Below are 15,582 nucleotides of genomic sequence, written 5' to 3'. Positions count from 1 at the left end.
CATCCGCAGTTTGTAAATTCTCTTCGTATAAGGTTTGACGTAACGCTGATTGCCGTGAGAGCCTCCTCCCAGTTCACTTTTGATAGCTTTGGCTATCATGTCTTGTATTTTTTGGGCATTGACTTTGACAGAGCCACCTGAGTGACTACTACAGTCAGAGCTGTCACCATCACTCTCAGAACTCCCGTGACTTGAAGGGGTGTTTGTAGGACGTTTGTTAAGCTTCTTAGTTAGATGCTTGATTTTAGCATCTTTTTCTTCTCCGTCTGCCTTTAGCCGTTCGAGAAGAACCCTCATCTCAGCAAGTTGCTCCTCCACAGTTTTCGCATTAATCACCATTACAGATGCAGTGTCTGCATATGAGAACTCAAACGGGTCTTCGGTGACAGGTGCCTCTTCGAATGTCGCAGTCGGAGAAACACTACTAGTTTCAGAGTTGTTCTCTCCGTCATAAAACTCGAAGAGTGGGATATTGTGGATGACCATCTTGTCATAAGCTCCAAGAAAGTTTTGCTTCAGTTTAAGAGAAGCAACAGGATGTTGTTCCGGTTCAGCTGGAAACGCTGAACCGAATACACAGGCATCATGCGAACTTTGAGAGGAAGGTGTGACAAACACCTTAGGAACTGAGGGAAAAGCATGGTGTAATTTGCGCGCCTTGGTAGGAACGCATGCAGTTTGCAAATCTGCTACAGCAGAGGCAGTATTCTTCTTCCTCATTCCTCTCGTAATGATACCAGTGTTTTGGAACATTGCAGCCAATGCTTCAGCTCGCTCCTGAACTGTGACAGTTGTCACGCCAGCGGGTTGAGAGTCGATTTTCTTTGGATCCATGGAAACAGAGATGAGAGGCAGAGATGGTCCCACCGAGCGTGCCAAAATTTGTTTACACAAATTTTCTAGTCTAGGCAAATAAAATAGAAAATAATGCAACAAAGTAATTTTATTGATATTTGAATGTTTGGGTACAATCTCTAATATTGACAGTTTACAAGAAAATAAACTAAGTCCTCTTATTCTGTTCCGCAGCTGACGGTGACACGTGTATGACACCTGGATTTGGTTTTAGGTTGACAGTCGTTTGATGACGTCAACCTGAGTTTGAGTTTAAGGTGACAATCGTCTGATGACGTCAACCTGAGTTTGGGTTTAGGGTGACAGTCGTCTGATGATGTCAACCTGAGTTTGAGTTTGGCTAAGAAGTCGACACAAATTTAATGTGTTTATTGACTACTTTCAGAGAGAATTCCCAGAGAATTTATGGACTCTTGAGAATAATGAATTTCTGATCCCCCGCAACTGAAGTAGACGAGTAGTATTTATAGGAGATGAAAACTCCTTTACTGGACTTGATAGGTTTAGGCTCGGGGCCATTTTGTGACTTAAGAGTCTTTAACCTGGTCCACTTGATTTGTTTATTTTGGGCTAAACAGTACGACTTAGCCCAATACACTTTTGATCCAAATTGTATTTGAGTAATTCGGATATTTAATTTGGGTGGGCTAAATTAATAAAAATGGATTAATATTATGATATCGGTCCAAATTAATTAATTTATTTAAATTGTAATAAATTATAAATTTTTAGTGTCTACAACCTCTTCTAAGGAAATTACTCAAATACCCCAAACAAAAACTTTCCAGTGGGCTCACACCAGAATCTCGGGGCTCAAATCTCAGTCTTCAGCAGGCCCACGATTTCATACCCCTACAATTTCTCATATTTACTAATAATTCCCTTCTGCATTACTATAAATATGACCCACCTAATCATCACTCATGTATGCAATTATTCTCAAAACATTATTTCTCTCTACTTTCAATTTCTTCAAGAACTGACTTGAGCGTCGAAGATGGTTTTTCTCGAGAACCCCCGAGCCAGTTTACATTTGTCCTTTTGTAGGGAAAAAACAGCCAAATATTCAGAAACAACAACCCGTTTGAAAAAAAATTGTTCGCCTGGTTCACGGAGCTTCCCCTATTTTACACTTAGCATTTTATTCGCAGAAACAATTATCATATAAGTAGTACTTCAATAATAATATAAGTAATAAAAATTAATAAAAAAATAAACAAGACCGGCCAGACAAAAAAGTGAACCATACCTATAGAACACAGGAGAGAGTAACACTACAACATATAAGATCAAAGAGGGCGAAAAAAGTCGCCCTCTTTGATACAAATCTCGCCCTCTTAAGGTACAAGGACGACTAGAAAATTTTCCTTTATTCGCCCTGTTAGCTTTGTCCTATTAACTTCCTAGGGCAACTGAAATATTTTGCCCTCTTTGGTAAAGATCAAATAAGGAAATTTGTTTCGCCGTTTTTTATTAAATCAAAGAGGGCAAGCTCATAATTTTCGCTCTCCTTGTTTCAACCCACTTTTATTGCCCTCTTTGTTCAAACTAAACACGACAACTATAAATCGCCCTGCTTGTTCAATACCAAGAAGGGCAACATCAAAAACTCGCCCTCTTTGTTCTTTTATTTATTTTAAAAAAAATAACAATTAGGGGGATGAGGAAGAGACCAGCAAAACAATTTTAATCCATTTTTTACTGATACACTGTAATTATTACCAAAAGGTATTACAAGGGAATAAAGATAAATAGTACTAATAACTGAGCAACGATAAAATGTGATTAACCTAATTTACCAGCAGCTTCTAATGCACAATTAAGATTCCTCACATCGGACTTTGCAGCTTGCAGCTCTACCTACAGCTGATGGACATCCTCAGGTCCACCTGAAGTCCTTGGACGCCTCCTTCCAAATAGCATGCATGTGCTCTTGACTGCTCTAGTTCAGAAGCAACAGAATTGTACGCTTCTGCGGATCTGTTATAAGATTATGATTGTGTAAGACCTGAATTTCAGATGCTTCAGCTGAAATAACAACATCTTTCCCTCGAAGCATTCTCAATGCATTTTCGAACCTTTTCATCTACCCTGCCTTTGCCTACATTTCATTTTATATGCTCCGTAAGTCATAAATCATAAGTGACACATATGCATCTGGTCATGGCCATAAAACAGACTCTGTTTGTCCTTAGCATTTATCCCCTCATTAAAGGCTCGCTCATTCAGTCATTCTTACCTCTTAATAACTATCAGATTGATCGAACAAGAAATTTCATCCCCTCGACCATAGTTCCCACTATGAAAAACATCTATAAGAAGAGGTACATTCCAAACTACACCCTTTCCTTTATCATTAGTAGTGTCTGCGTGAAATAAGAAGCAGCAGTGCTTCAGCAAAAGCAAAAAACCATGCAGAACGCATAACAAACAACAAGTCCACAAACAGAAAGAAGCTTACCATTAATTTTTAACAAATAAACTAAATATTCTAAAGTTCAAGAATCACAATGTAAAGTTGTCATTTACGCCTTGTGATCTAAAGAATAAAAATACATAGATATCACATGTACTTCCTCTGTTTCGCAATAGTTGCATCATTTCTTTTTTCACGTATCTCAAACATGCTTATTTGAACATTAATATCTCTAATTACGTGTAAGTAAAAAAAAAAAAAACCCCTCTCTCTAATGGTACGAGGCGCACGATAAGGGCCATCTGCTATCCTACGCCACCTCCATTGATGGGGAGAAAGAAGAAGATGCCGGCTGTTTCTGGGCCAGGAAATAATGGAGATTCTTCTCCTTTGGTTGCTTCTCATGATTCTGTGACTCAAGCGTCTAGCTTGGACACCACGCAACAGCTCACGTACGCTATGGTAGAAGAAATTCTTGCTGAACCTTCTTCAATGGCGGACCCGAAATTGGTTCATCCCAGTGCTAGACCTATTTCCATTAGGCTACAAGAGGTAATTAAAGAACACCATAACTTCCTTTTTTCTGCTCCTATTTCGAACCCTGTGGTTTCTGGATCTGGAATGTTAGAAGCAATTTCTGCAAAAGCTAGCTCTGTTAACCCTGAATCTATGCGTATTGTGAGTAGGAAATTGAATATGGGGGGAGATTCTGGGATTCCTGTAGTTGATAAACCTCAAAGCTCTTGGGCCAGTAAGGTTAGGGGTAGTTTACTTGCTACTAAAGGAAAGGCATTAAGCTATGTTGCTCCTGTGTGTATTGGTGATAAGGTCATTGCTCAACTGCAGCAGCCAGAAATAGATAAATGTAATGCTCACTGGGCTAATGCAGTAGTCATGTTTGTATTGGGTGAAACACCAACAATTGCATCTGTACTCAGGTTTATTGCTAAGGAATGGAGTCAAGTGGCAACCCCCAAAGTTTTCCTTCATGATGAAGGTTACTTTGTGATTAGGTTCTGTTCTTTGGAAGATAGAAACTCTATTCTATATGCTGGCCCTCAGTACTTTTATGGTAAACCAGCCATCATCAAGCAATGGTCCTCCCACTTTAGCTTCCAGGAGGAAGTTTTGAAGGTTATTCCTCTGTGGGTGAGGTTTCCAAATCTACCTCTGAACTGTTGGGGAGAGGATTCCTTGAGTAGGATTGGCAGTGTTCTTGGAGTCCCCTTGTTTGCAGATGAATGTACTACACAGCAGTTGAGAATATCTTTTGCTAGGGTTTTGGTTGAAGTGGATGTGACTAACCCTCTCCCTAGCTTCATCACTATTGCTGATCCATCTGGTCAGGAATTTGAACAAACCGTTACTTATGATTGGAAACCAGACTACTGCAAGAAGTGTTTCCTGGTGGGACACAATTGTGAGACTTCTGCTAAGAAAGCTAACAATGCTAGACCCCCTGAGAAGAAGGTAGTGAAGAAGTGGGTTCCTAAAAAAGTTCAGCAAGCTCCACAGAACCAACAACAACAACAACTTCAACAGACCAATCCTGTTGGCACTTCTGTTGTTGTTCACTCTGATGATGATGCAGGGTGGAAAATTGATGCTAGAAGGACTAAGCACAGGGAAGCTCAACAAGTGAGGACAATTACTCCAATTCAAAACTCATTCAGAGTTCTCACCCCTGAACATGGTGGCATAGAAGTTGTAGATGAAGAAGGAGAGGAACACAATGATCTCCCCCCTGATGATAATTTGTGCTTGGAATGTGAGGGGCCTTAATGACCCTAATAAGACAAGAGCATTGAAAAGCTTTTTGTCAGTAAATAAGGTGGATGTGATTGCTGTCTTAGAAACACGAGTCAAAGAGAATAATAATAGTAAAATTCAGCAGAAGCTAGGTGGTGGTTGGTCTTGGCACTGTAATTCTGCTTGTAATCCCAGAGGGAGAATTTGGGTAGGGTGGAAGAATGTGAATGCTACTGTCAACATTTTACTCACTCATGAGCAATTAGTTCATGGGTAACTAGTGGATAGCAAGGGTGTTTCAGTCTGTTTCATTACCTTTGTGTATGGCTTACATACTGTTGAAACCAGGAAGGCTTTGTGGTCATCCCTTTCTGGTATCTCTGCTATGGTTACTTCTTCTCCATGGATAGTACTTGTAGATTTCAATGCTGTTCTCTCAAGTAATGACAGGGTTAATGGAGCATGTGTTACCACTTATGAAACTCAAGATTTTGAGAACTTTCTGCTGAACTCTAGAGTGAATGAATTGAGAAGCACTGGCCACCTTTTTTCTTGGAGTAATAAGAGTTTGGGGGATGCTAGGGTGACTAGTAGAATAGACAGAGCTTTGGGAAATGGATGCTGGATGATGAAATTTGGGCATTTAGCTGTGGACTATCTTAACCCTTCAATCTCAGACCATTCCCCTCTTTTGTTAAAATTTGGTGATGATCATAAAGATGGGGGGAGGCCCTTTAAGTTTTTTAACTTTCTGGCAAATCATTCTCAGTTTGCAGAAGTTGTTGCTCAAGATTGGGATAATCCTATTAAGGGTACTCCTTTAAGCAAAGTTTGGTTTAAGCTGAAAAGGCTAAAACACAAACTGAAGTCCCTTCACAAAGAGGAGTTTGCAAATATCACTGTGAGAATTCAAAAAGCTCAACAAGAGTTGGAAGAAGTTCAAAATCAGTTATGTTCTGATCCTGCAGATTTGTTAATGCAAGTGGAAGAGAAGAGATGTACTGGAAATCTTAGAAAGTGGCTATCTGTGGAAGAATCTGCTTTGAAGCAGAAATCTAGAATCCAATGGCTAGCTGATGGGGATTCTAACTCTAAGTTCTTTTATGCTTCTGTCAAGCAAAGAAGAAACATGAATAGAATCTCTTTGCTGTACACTACTCAAGGGCATAAAATTGTGGATCCTGGGGAAATTACTGTGGAAATTCAGAAATTCTATATGGCTCTTCTTGGTACAGCTGCTACTCACATTTCTAAGCCTGATCTCCCCTCTCTTAGATCAGGCCCAAGATTGTCTAGAGCTGCAGCTCTATCTCTATGTGTGCCAGTTACCACTGATGAGATTGACTTGGCTCTCAAGTCCATTGATGACAGTAAAGCTCCAGGGTTGGATGGATACAATGCTGTGTTTTTTAAGAAAGCATGGCCTTGGATTAAAGAAGATGTGTATGAAGCTGTCAAGTTCTTCTTTCAGAAAGGGGAAATGTATCCTGGTATGAACTGCACCTCTGTTACTCTGGTACCTAAGGTACCTAATGCTTCCTGTGTTAAAGATTTTCGTCCTATTGCATGCTGTTCCACTCTTTACAAAATCATATCTAAGATTCTTACTGCAAGGCTGCAAAAAGTTATTACTGAAGTGGTCAGTGAATGCCAATCAGGGTTTATCCCTGGGAGGTTCATTGCTGACAACATTTTGATGGCAACTGAATTAATCAAGGGGTATGGTAGAGCTCATATTTCCCCTAGATGTGTCCTAAAAGTTGATCTAAAAAAGCTTATGACTCAGTTGATTGGAACTTTCTTCAGACTGTTCTGCAAGAGCTAGGGTTCCCTCAAGTGTTTGTGAAGTGGATCATGACTTGTATTACAACTGTTTCCTACTCTATTCTCATCAATGGCTTTCCTAGCAAACCATTCCAAGCAAAAAAAGGGCTGAGACAGGGGGATCCTCTCTCCCCTTTCCTGTTTGCTATTGGTATGGAATACTTGACAAGATGTATGAACCAATTGAAGCAAAATCCTGATTTTAACTTCCATCCTAGGTGTGAGAAGCTCAATATTACTCATCTGATGTTTGCAGATGACTTATTATTGTTTGCAAGAGCTGACAAGATCTCTGTACAATTACTCCTTGAAGCCTTTTCCAAGTTTTCTTCTGCTTCAGGCCTTGAAGCTAATATGGATAAAAGTAATATTTACTTTGCTGGTGTTTCAATGTGTGACAAAACAGATATTTTATCTGCTCAGAAAATCTCAGAAGCTTGCCTTCCTTTTAGATACCTTGGGGTGCCACTTTCCTCCAAGAAACTTTCCTATCCTCACTGCAAGCCTCTAGTGGACAAGATTCTGGCTAGAACTAAGGTGTGGTCAGCTAAGTTTTTGTCTTATGCTGGCAGGTTGTTACTTATCAAAACCATCTTGTTTGGCATGCAGACTTTCTGGTGTCAAATTTTCATTTTACCTAAAAGAATTATTAAGGAGGTTGAAGCTTATTGTAGGTGTTTCCTATGGTCTAGTGACACTGCAGCATCAAAGAAAGCTCTAGTAGCATGGGATAAACTGTATCAACCTAGAAATTCTGGTGGCTGGAATGTGAAGAATATTGCTGCTTGGAACAAAGTGGCCATTGGGAAATTGCTGTGGGCTTTGGCTTTTAAAAAAGATAAGCTGTGGGTGCAGTGGGTTGATAGCTTCTATATGAAAGGCCAAAATCCTCTTCAAATGTCCACTCCTGGATCTTGTTCTTGGGCTCTTAAGAAGATTTTTAATAGCAGAGAGATTATTCTGCAAATTGGTGGTTGGGACAAAGCCACTGCAAATGGCAAATACTGTATCAGCAAGGTGTATAAATGCTTGCAGGGTGTTGCTCCTAAGGTTACTTGGTGGAGAGTAATGTGCTATAACAAAGCTAGTCCAAAAAGCTTGTTTATTACTTGGTTGGCTATCCTTAATAGGCTTTACACTACTGATAGACTTCAAGCTTGGGGGATTCAGTGTTCTGATCAATGTGTGCTGTGCACAGATGGGAAAGAAACAGTTGAACATCTGTTTTTTGAGTGCAAGTTTTCTTGTGCAGTCTGGTCTAAACTGTTGTTGCAGATTGGTATTCATAGAAGAGCTACTGGTTTTGCTTCTGAGTTGCAGCAAGCTATGAAGAGGAGCAAAAAAGTTGGTGTTGCTGATCAGTTGTATGTCATGTGCTTCACTGAAGCCATCTATATTGTGTGGCTTGCTAGAAATGCTGTAATTTTTAAAAGGCCTACTAAGAGCATAGACAATATTGTTAGGGAAATTTTGTTTAAAGTTTGTTGTAGAGGTTCTGAGGAACTTAGGAGTAGGATACTACACATTTGATTTTGTGTAGAGTTGTTTTGGTGGTCTGGTTTCCCTGTTCCCTTGGGTGTTTTGCTCAAGGCTTTGGTTATTAATACAATTATTAATTGCCAAAAAAAAAAAAAATTGATATTTGGAATCCTCACATTGATACGAATTTAACAAGATCTCACTTGATTATGTTTGTTTTTACATAATGTGAAATAATAATTGTCAAAGTTAGTTAATGAATAGTGTCCAAAAGAGAAACGATGCATCTATTGCGGAACGGAGGAAGTAGGAAGTTCTGAGATGCTTTAGAGTGACAGAAAAAATGAATCACAATAATTGTATGGAAATAAATTTGTATTATCATATATCAGTAGGCAACTACTCTTGTCATACCATTCTACTCATAACCTTAACTCAGAATCACTGAGCTCAAGTCTTCACATCGATTTTGGGCCACGGGTTTCAGTCAAAACTCAAAGCTAACAAAAATAGGAAATATAGGTTCAGTTGGTGCTCGGTACTCGCAAATATTATAGGGAAGAAATGAATTTGTCCTTCTGTCTTCATTTGTTTTCAGAAATACTATGTCTCTGAACTTAACGGACAAACACTAGCAAGAATCATTACCCTAGCTTCTAGCTGTTTATAACACCTATTCGTTTTATTGTCAAATTAGCGCATTGCTAGAGTAAAGCTAAATGGCTAACGTGATAACCACCCAATTTGATTATGTTTTCTAGGATGAACAGAGAAAAATACCTTCCGCCAGCAAGAAAAATCTTCTTCCACCAAAGATGACATGCCTACACACTCGAAACAATAGTCAGCACCCACATATTCAAGACTTAGACATACACACGAGTATCACTAAAAACAACGGACATACTACTACCTCAGCGATGCATGTGATAAGTTTCACAAGAGAAACCTGAAAACTAATGACAAACATATTGAATTAAAAGAACAGTACCTTATCCTGGAGATTTCTGTAGATATGCTCTCTGGAAGAAAGCCTTAGCTGCAAAGATTGTACATTGTCCTGCAGTTTCTTTGCTTCTTTTTCATCATCTTGATTTCTCAACCTGTTAAAAGAAATATGAGCATAAGCAGCAGGAAAAACTCAACAACAATATTGTTCTAAATAACTCTCAAGAACATACCAGATGCTTATACTTGAGGAGCTCAGAAAAATTTGTCTGCTTGCGAGCTGGACCATATTCGATTCCCTTGACTCGACTAGCAAAGTTCAGGGAGCATAAAATCTCCCCCAAGTCTATAGCGCTACGACTAATCTGGATAAATAAGACAGATAACTTATAGCCACATCTCGGTTAAAAAAGGCTTAGTTGTAATCTGATCCTTCTTAAGCGATAAATACTTGGCAAAATTATCTCACCTGGAGAGCTCTGCAGCATGTGCGTAAGCTTCGAGTTTCTGAAAATTTAGTTAATATCCACACTAATGATTTTAGTAGCTCGACAAAGTCTAGCTCCCTCTTCCACCTTCTCTATAACAATGAGATCAAATCATCAAGCACTGCCTTGTCTTAGCTAAATAACAAGAGGGAAAATAAGATGCATACCGCTAATCCGATTGCACCTAGGCCAAATATAGCAACTGTTTTTTTTTTTTTTTTTTTGATAAGCAAGTAGTATATATTATTGCATCAACAAGTACAAAACCACCAAAGATCAAGAGGACATGCCCCTCTGATCAGAAACAACCACTGGAACAAAACCAGTGAACACTACCCTGTAACCAGGGCTAAAAACCAACTATAATCCCTAGCATTCACAGCTCTAGGTAACACAGCAATGATCCTGTTATGTAGAGTCTTCTGTATAAGATCACACACCTTATCAACCCTTCTGATCTGCATATTCCATAGGGCATTATTTCTTTCTTTCCATATATGGTAAACTGTACAAAGTATACCAGTGGCAAGCACTCCTTTCCTAAATCTGGAAATGTTCCTTTTCTGTAACCAATGAAACACACTGTGAAGATCAGTATGGACCATGGGAATGCCTAATGATCCAGAAATCTGAATCCAGCATTGTGTACTATATACACATCTAAAAAACAGATGTTTGTGGGTTTCTACCTCTGTACCACACAGAAGGCAAAGATTATCAGGTGTAACACCAATTTTCATCATTTTCTCTTTTGTGTTAAGTCCCTCCAGCATAGCCAACCAAGCAATAAATCTATGCTTTGGAACTCCCAATCTGTCCTAGATAGCATTGGTCCACTGCAGTCTAACATTGCCAGGTAACAGACTACAATAAGCCTATTTAATGGAGTATTTAGGCAAAGCCACCAATTGATCCAGTGTTAAATACCCTTTCATGATATCTTTTACTTGGAAAATTGTTCTCCAGTACCAACTGTCACCAGCTTTAGGACCATAGTCCCACCAATTTCTATCCTTGATGTAAGCTGAGTGCACCCATTTCACCCAAACATTATCCTTTTTTGTGGCAATCATCCACACATGTTTTCCCATTGCAGCAATGTTCCACAGTTTCAAGTTTAACAAACCTAGACCACCCTCCTTTTTAGGTTTGCAGAGGTGACTCCAAGCCACTTTCCCAGGTATATTAGAATCAGCTGATCCACTCCATAGAAAATTCCTGCAGATTCTAGTCACAACTTTGAAAACCCCTTTTGGAAGGATCATGATTTGAGACCAATATGACTGAAGAGTCAGTAATACAGAGTTCACTAACGTCAATCTACCAGCAAAAGACAGATTTCTAGAACTCCATAGTTTAATTCTGGCACACATCTTTTCTACTATCTTGTCACAATCAGCAATTGAAATCTTTTTAGAACAAATTGGGATCCCCAGGTATCTGAAAGGAAAGCAACCTTTAACAAACCCTGTCATATCAAGGATCCTTTGAATGTCAGTTTCTATCATGCCAGAACAGAACACTGAAGTTTTTGAAGGGCTAGCTTTCAAGCCAGTGGTATCAGAAAATAATTTAAAACCCTGCATCATAAGGTGAACAGATTTGAAATCCCCTTTGCAACACAAGATTATGTCATCAGCAAAACACAAATGATTTAACTTGGACTGTTTGCATTTAGGGTGAAACTTGAATCCCTCTTTTTCACCCACCATCAGTAAGATTCTAGACAGATACACAATGCAAAGAACAAAGAGAAGAGGAGACAAAGGATCACCTTGTCTCAATCCCCTTTTCCCTTCAAAGAAACCATGTAAAGCTCCATTGATGGATAAGGAAAATCTAGCTGTCCTAACACATTGCATAATCAAGTGAGTGAAGTGAGTAGGAAACTGCAAGCTAACCAACATCTCTTCCACAAAATCCCATTCTACAGTATCATAGGCTTTTTGAAGATCCAATTTGATTATGCAGCCTGCACCCCCATTCTTCCTTTCATACCCTTGAGCCAAGTCTTGACACACCATAATGTTATGTGCTATGAACCTACTGTGAACAAAAGCTCCTTGGTTCTGGGAGATCAGATCTGGTAAAACATCCCTTAGTCTATTGCACAACACCTTTGAAATGCATTTGTAGACCACATTACAGCAAGAAATAGGTCTAAATTCTTGCACACTCTCAGGGCAATTTCCCTTAGGAATGAGAGTGATTCTTGTTGAGTTAATTTCTCTCAAAAGTTTCCCAGTGTTCAGGTAATCCAAAACTGCAGAGCATACATCACCCCCTATGTCCTCCCATGAGCCTTTAAAAAATGCACTCCCAAACCCATCAGGGCCAGGGGCCTTGTTACCATCTATATCCCACATGGCAGCTTTAATTTCTTCATTTGAATAAGCAGTATTTAGCAAGTCTCTCATTGCATCTGTAACTAGGGGCCCCTTGCTAACAACAGATTGTTTGACATGAGTTCTATCACAATTATTAGATCCCAATAGTCACTTATAGTATTCCAAAAAGGCATCAAGTACCTGAGCAGGATCACTGGTCCAGTTGCCATGCATGTCTTTTATGGAAAAAATTGTGTTATGAATTTGTCTTTGTCTGATGGATCTGTGGAATAAAGCAGTATTATCATCTCCCCCTTTAACCCAATCCACCTTTGCTTTGTGTGCCAAGAAACTCAGATATGCCTTATGAGCCAAATTATATTCCTGTAATGCCACCTTTTCTCTATCAGCCAGCTCACCATCAGAAGGATTGAGGTGAAGAGCAGTCTGTAGAGTATTGAGTGTTTGAGAAGCTTTGTATTCTTTAACCTCAATTTCACCAAAACCTTCTGTATTCAAAACTTTCAGAGTAATCTTCACATTTTTAAGTTTTTGAACAACTTGGAACATTTTAGTGCCCTGATAAACACCATTCCAAGCAGATGTAACAATGTCCCTATATCTAGGATCTTCTTGCCATATGGAGAAGAATCTAAAAGGTTTTCTGCCCACTGCAAGTTGAGGATACACAGTGATAACCCCTGGGCAATGGTCAAAATAAGCTTCATTCCTAAAACTGACCTCAGTGTTAGGATATTGACTACTCCAAGCTTGGTTAATCAACACTCTATCAAGTTTAGAAAAAACCCTATTATCCCCCTGTTGTTTATTGTTCCAAGTGTAGAAGTTCCCACTTGACTTAGCATCCTCAATGCTACATTTACTGACACAATTTTGGAAGTCTTGAATTTCACTAAGTCTGACTGCACTCCCCACCCTTTCACCAGTGTGAAGAACACAGTTGAAATCACCCATCAAAATCCAAGGGCCAGTCAATGTATCAGCAATGTCACAAAGATCTTTCCATAAAGCTAATCTTTTCGTTTGAGAGTTATGCCCATAAATGAAAGAGCACCAGAACTTGCTTCCATTTTTCAAGGTGATGTCACAATGCACCAACTGACTGGAGCAGAAAATAGGGTTCACCTGAAACTCTCCTGGGTTCCAAGCTAAAATTATTCTCCCACCAGGATGACAAATGTTGTTTGAAGTAAAACACCAACCCTTAAACAGATTAAGGTACAAAGCACCAAGGTTTTGAGCTTTGACCTTTGTTTCAAGGAGGCAAACAAGACTGCACCTATTTATGTTCAGAAAAACTTTGACATCTCTCTGCTTGGCACACTTGTTAACCCCCCTGACATTCCAAAACATGATTCTATCCATCAATATCAGGAGGTATTCCACCTCCATCAATTGATTCTTGGTTTCTCCCACTACCTGAAACACCAGATTTCTCCCCTATTTCCTCTGCAACACCCAGAACATCCAATACATGGAAAGAATTAGTTACCATCACAGGTGTTGTAGTCTCCTTTCTATGTTGCACAGTTCTAGTTGCCTGTACAAACTCATCAGTTGGTTTAGCCACTACATCTTGGCTCACCACCTTAGCCAACCACTTCTTTTTGCCTTTCTTCTTCCTACAGTCTTCAGCAAGATGCCCCAGAAGTTTACAGTGTTCACACACAATGGGTTTCCATTCATATCCTATATTGATACATTTCAGTTTACCATGCTCATCTTGAAATTGCACCTTATCAGGAAGATTCTGACTCACTGCAACCTCTATTTGAACCCTAGCAAACTGCAACTTATCCCTATGGACTGTTGCTTGATCAGCTTGTAAGAATTTCCCAATAGACCCAACAATCTTACTTAGACTTCGTACCCCCTAGAATTTCAATTCCAGATTCTTTAAAAGAGCTGCAGTTCCAGGTTCTGAGGGTCAAAAAGCCAAAACGGCTCACGAGATGTAATAGGAGTTGCAGAAGTGGTGGGATTCACCTGCTAATGTCGCCTCCCCCTCACTTAAGCGCGCATCAGGTGCAGATGCAGGCTGCTCTCAGGTGTGGGCTGCTCATGCCGTGTTTTGCGTCGTCTGGAACAATTGTTGTAGGAGGTTCTAAGGCTAACTGCGAGGCACTCCCCCTGTCTGCCGGTGGATCCAAATAGGAACCACCTTAACCTCATCCTTGAAGTCTACAATATCCTTGTGCCATGGCTTGCAAATCACAGGTTTCTTATCAAATGTGGGTTTGATTTCATCAAGAACCTTGTCACGATTCTCCATAGTATGAAATCTAACAATGAATACTCCATGTTCAATTTCCACCACTTTTTCTACTCCTAAGTTTTTCCAAATACGCCTAAAAAAACCCTCGATCACAGATACCGGAGGATTTGCCCCTAAAACAGCACATACAACAGCTGAATTCCAGTAATCTACCTCATCTTGAATGTCATCTAATCGATACTAACAATATTATTGCTATCATCATCATCGCATTCAGATTGCAAAATGGGTATGGGAATTACCTGATCATTCACACTCTGTCCATCTCCCGATTTCATCACCGACAACCATGATGAGAAAGTTCTATGGGCCTCCGAGCGGGTTTTCAGTGCAGTGAGTGAAGTTCTTGGTGAAAGAATCGTACCCTCCTCATCCGTGGAATTCGTCGCTTCATCGCATGTTTCAACCTCCATGGCTGCAACACCCAGCACTTCATCCATTGATTTCGTCTTCCTTGCTTGAGATTCCGAAGTAGGACCAACCAGCTTGCTTAGTTTCTTCCGAGCTTTCGATTTTCCTGCCATGGCTTCAGCGTAGGATAAGAGAAAACCCTAACCTACGCCGAGAGAAAACTTGAGCGAGAAGAAAACCCCTACAAAGAAAATTGATCATATCATTGTACGGAGTATAAGTAATATAGCAACTGTTGAGCCTTCATCAACTTGTGTTATTTTCCAAGCAGAACCAACCCCTGCAGATCAATTCGTTCACCATCAGTCACAAGTTCACGACTATAACTTGTATGGTTCTCTTAGGCCAATTCCTCAAAACTTTAAGAATTCTTCCCCTGTGAAAAAGCCAAATTTTCAAGTTTAGAAAAAATACTAAAATCAAAGAGATACTGATTATAAAGAAAGACATATCTAACTTCAAGATATATTGTCAACATGAGTATTGCATAGTAACACAATTACATCAATTAAATAAGGTATACAGGATGATTGTGCAAAATGTAGTCAATTATCATGTTTGGTGTTCAGCAATTTGGATCAGGAATCGAGCATCTTTCTGGTCTATAAAGGTCACCAACAAATATGTAGTTATGCACATAATCACACTTTAGTTTTTAATAGATCCCCCCACAAGCTACATATTCATTAGTATTCAACAACACAAAAGTGAATTTCTTCCAAAAACATACACATGAATATAGAGTTATCAATCTATTTACTCCACAGTATGTCTGATTTTTTTATTTTA

The 15,582-nt window shown here is 39.5% G+C and overlaps 2 protein-coding genes across 2 annotated transcripts; one reads left to right on the top strand and one right to left on the bottom strand.

Moving 5' to 3' along the window:
• Window positions 1-3,598: 3,598 nt before the first annotated feature.
• On the top strand, window positions 3,599-8,374 carry LOC110798022 (uncharacterized). Its single transcript, XM_056831903.1, has 4 exons — window positions 3,599-5,039; window positions 5,095-5,293; window positions 5,369-6,719; window positions 6,827-8,374. Exons 1-4 carry the CDS (start codon window positions 3,599-3,601, stop codon window positions 8,372-8,374), a joined length of 4,539 nt encoding a protein of 1,512 aa, XP_056687881.1.
• A 3,880-nt stretch (window positions 8,375-12,254) lies between these two features.
• On the bottom strand, window positions 12,255-13,460 carry LOC110798023 (uncharacterized). Its single transcript, XM_022003153.2, has one exon. The coding sequence runs from the start codon at window positions 13,458-13,460 to the stop codon at window positions 12,255-12,257; it is 1,206 nt and encodes a 401-aa protein (XP_021858845.2).
• Window positions 13,461-15,582: the final 2,122 nt, after the last annotated feature.

Source organism: Spinacia oleracea, chromosome 6 (genome assembly GCF_020520425.1).
Source record: "Spinacia oleracea cultivar Varoflay chromosome 6, BTI_SOV_V1, whole genome shotgun sequence".
NCBI lineage: Eukaryota > Viridiplantae > Streptophyta > Magnoliopsida > Caryophyllales > Amaranthaceae > Spinacia > Spinacia oleracea.
This window is presented reverse-complemented; position numbering and strand designations above follow the sequence as displayed.

Bases quoted from the DNA above. Each gene is read 5' to 3' on its own strand.
- LOC110798022 (XM_056831903.1), top strand. From the start codon at position 3,599: ATGGGGAGAAAGAAGAAGATGCCGGCTGTTTCTGGGCCAGGAAATAAT. The intron at 5,040-5,094 runs GTGAGGGGCCTT...GCTTTTTGTCAG, and splicing joins TGATAATTTGTGCTTGGAAT to TAAATAAGGTGGATGTGATT. The intron at 6,720-6,826 runs GCAACTGAATTA...AACTTTCTTCAG, and splicing joins TTGCTGACAACATTTTGATG to ACTGTTCTGCAAGAGCTAGG.
- LOC110798023 (XM_022003153.2), bottom strand. From the start codon at position 13,460: ATGTTTTGGAATGTCAGGGGGGTTAACAAGTGTGCCAAGCAGAGAGAT.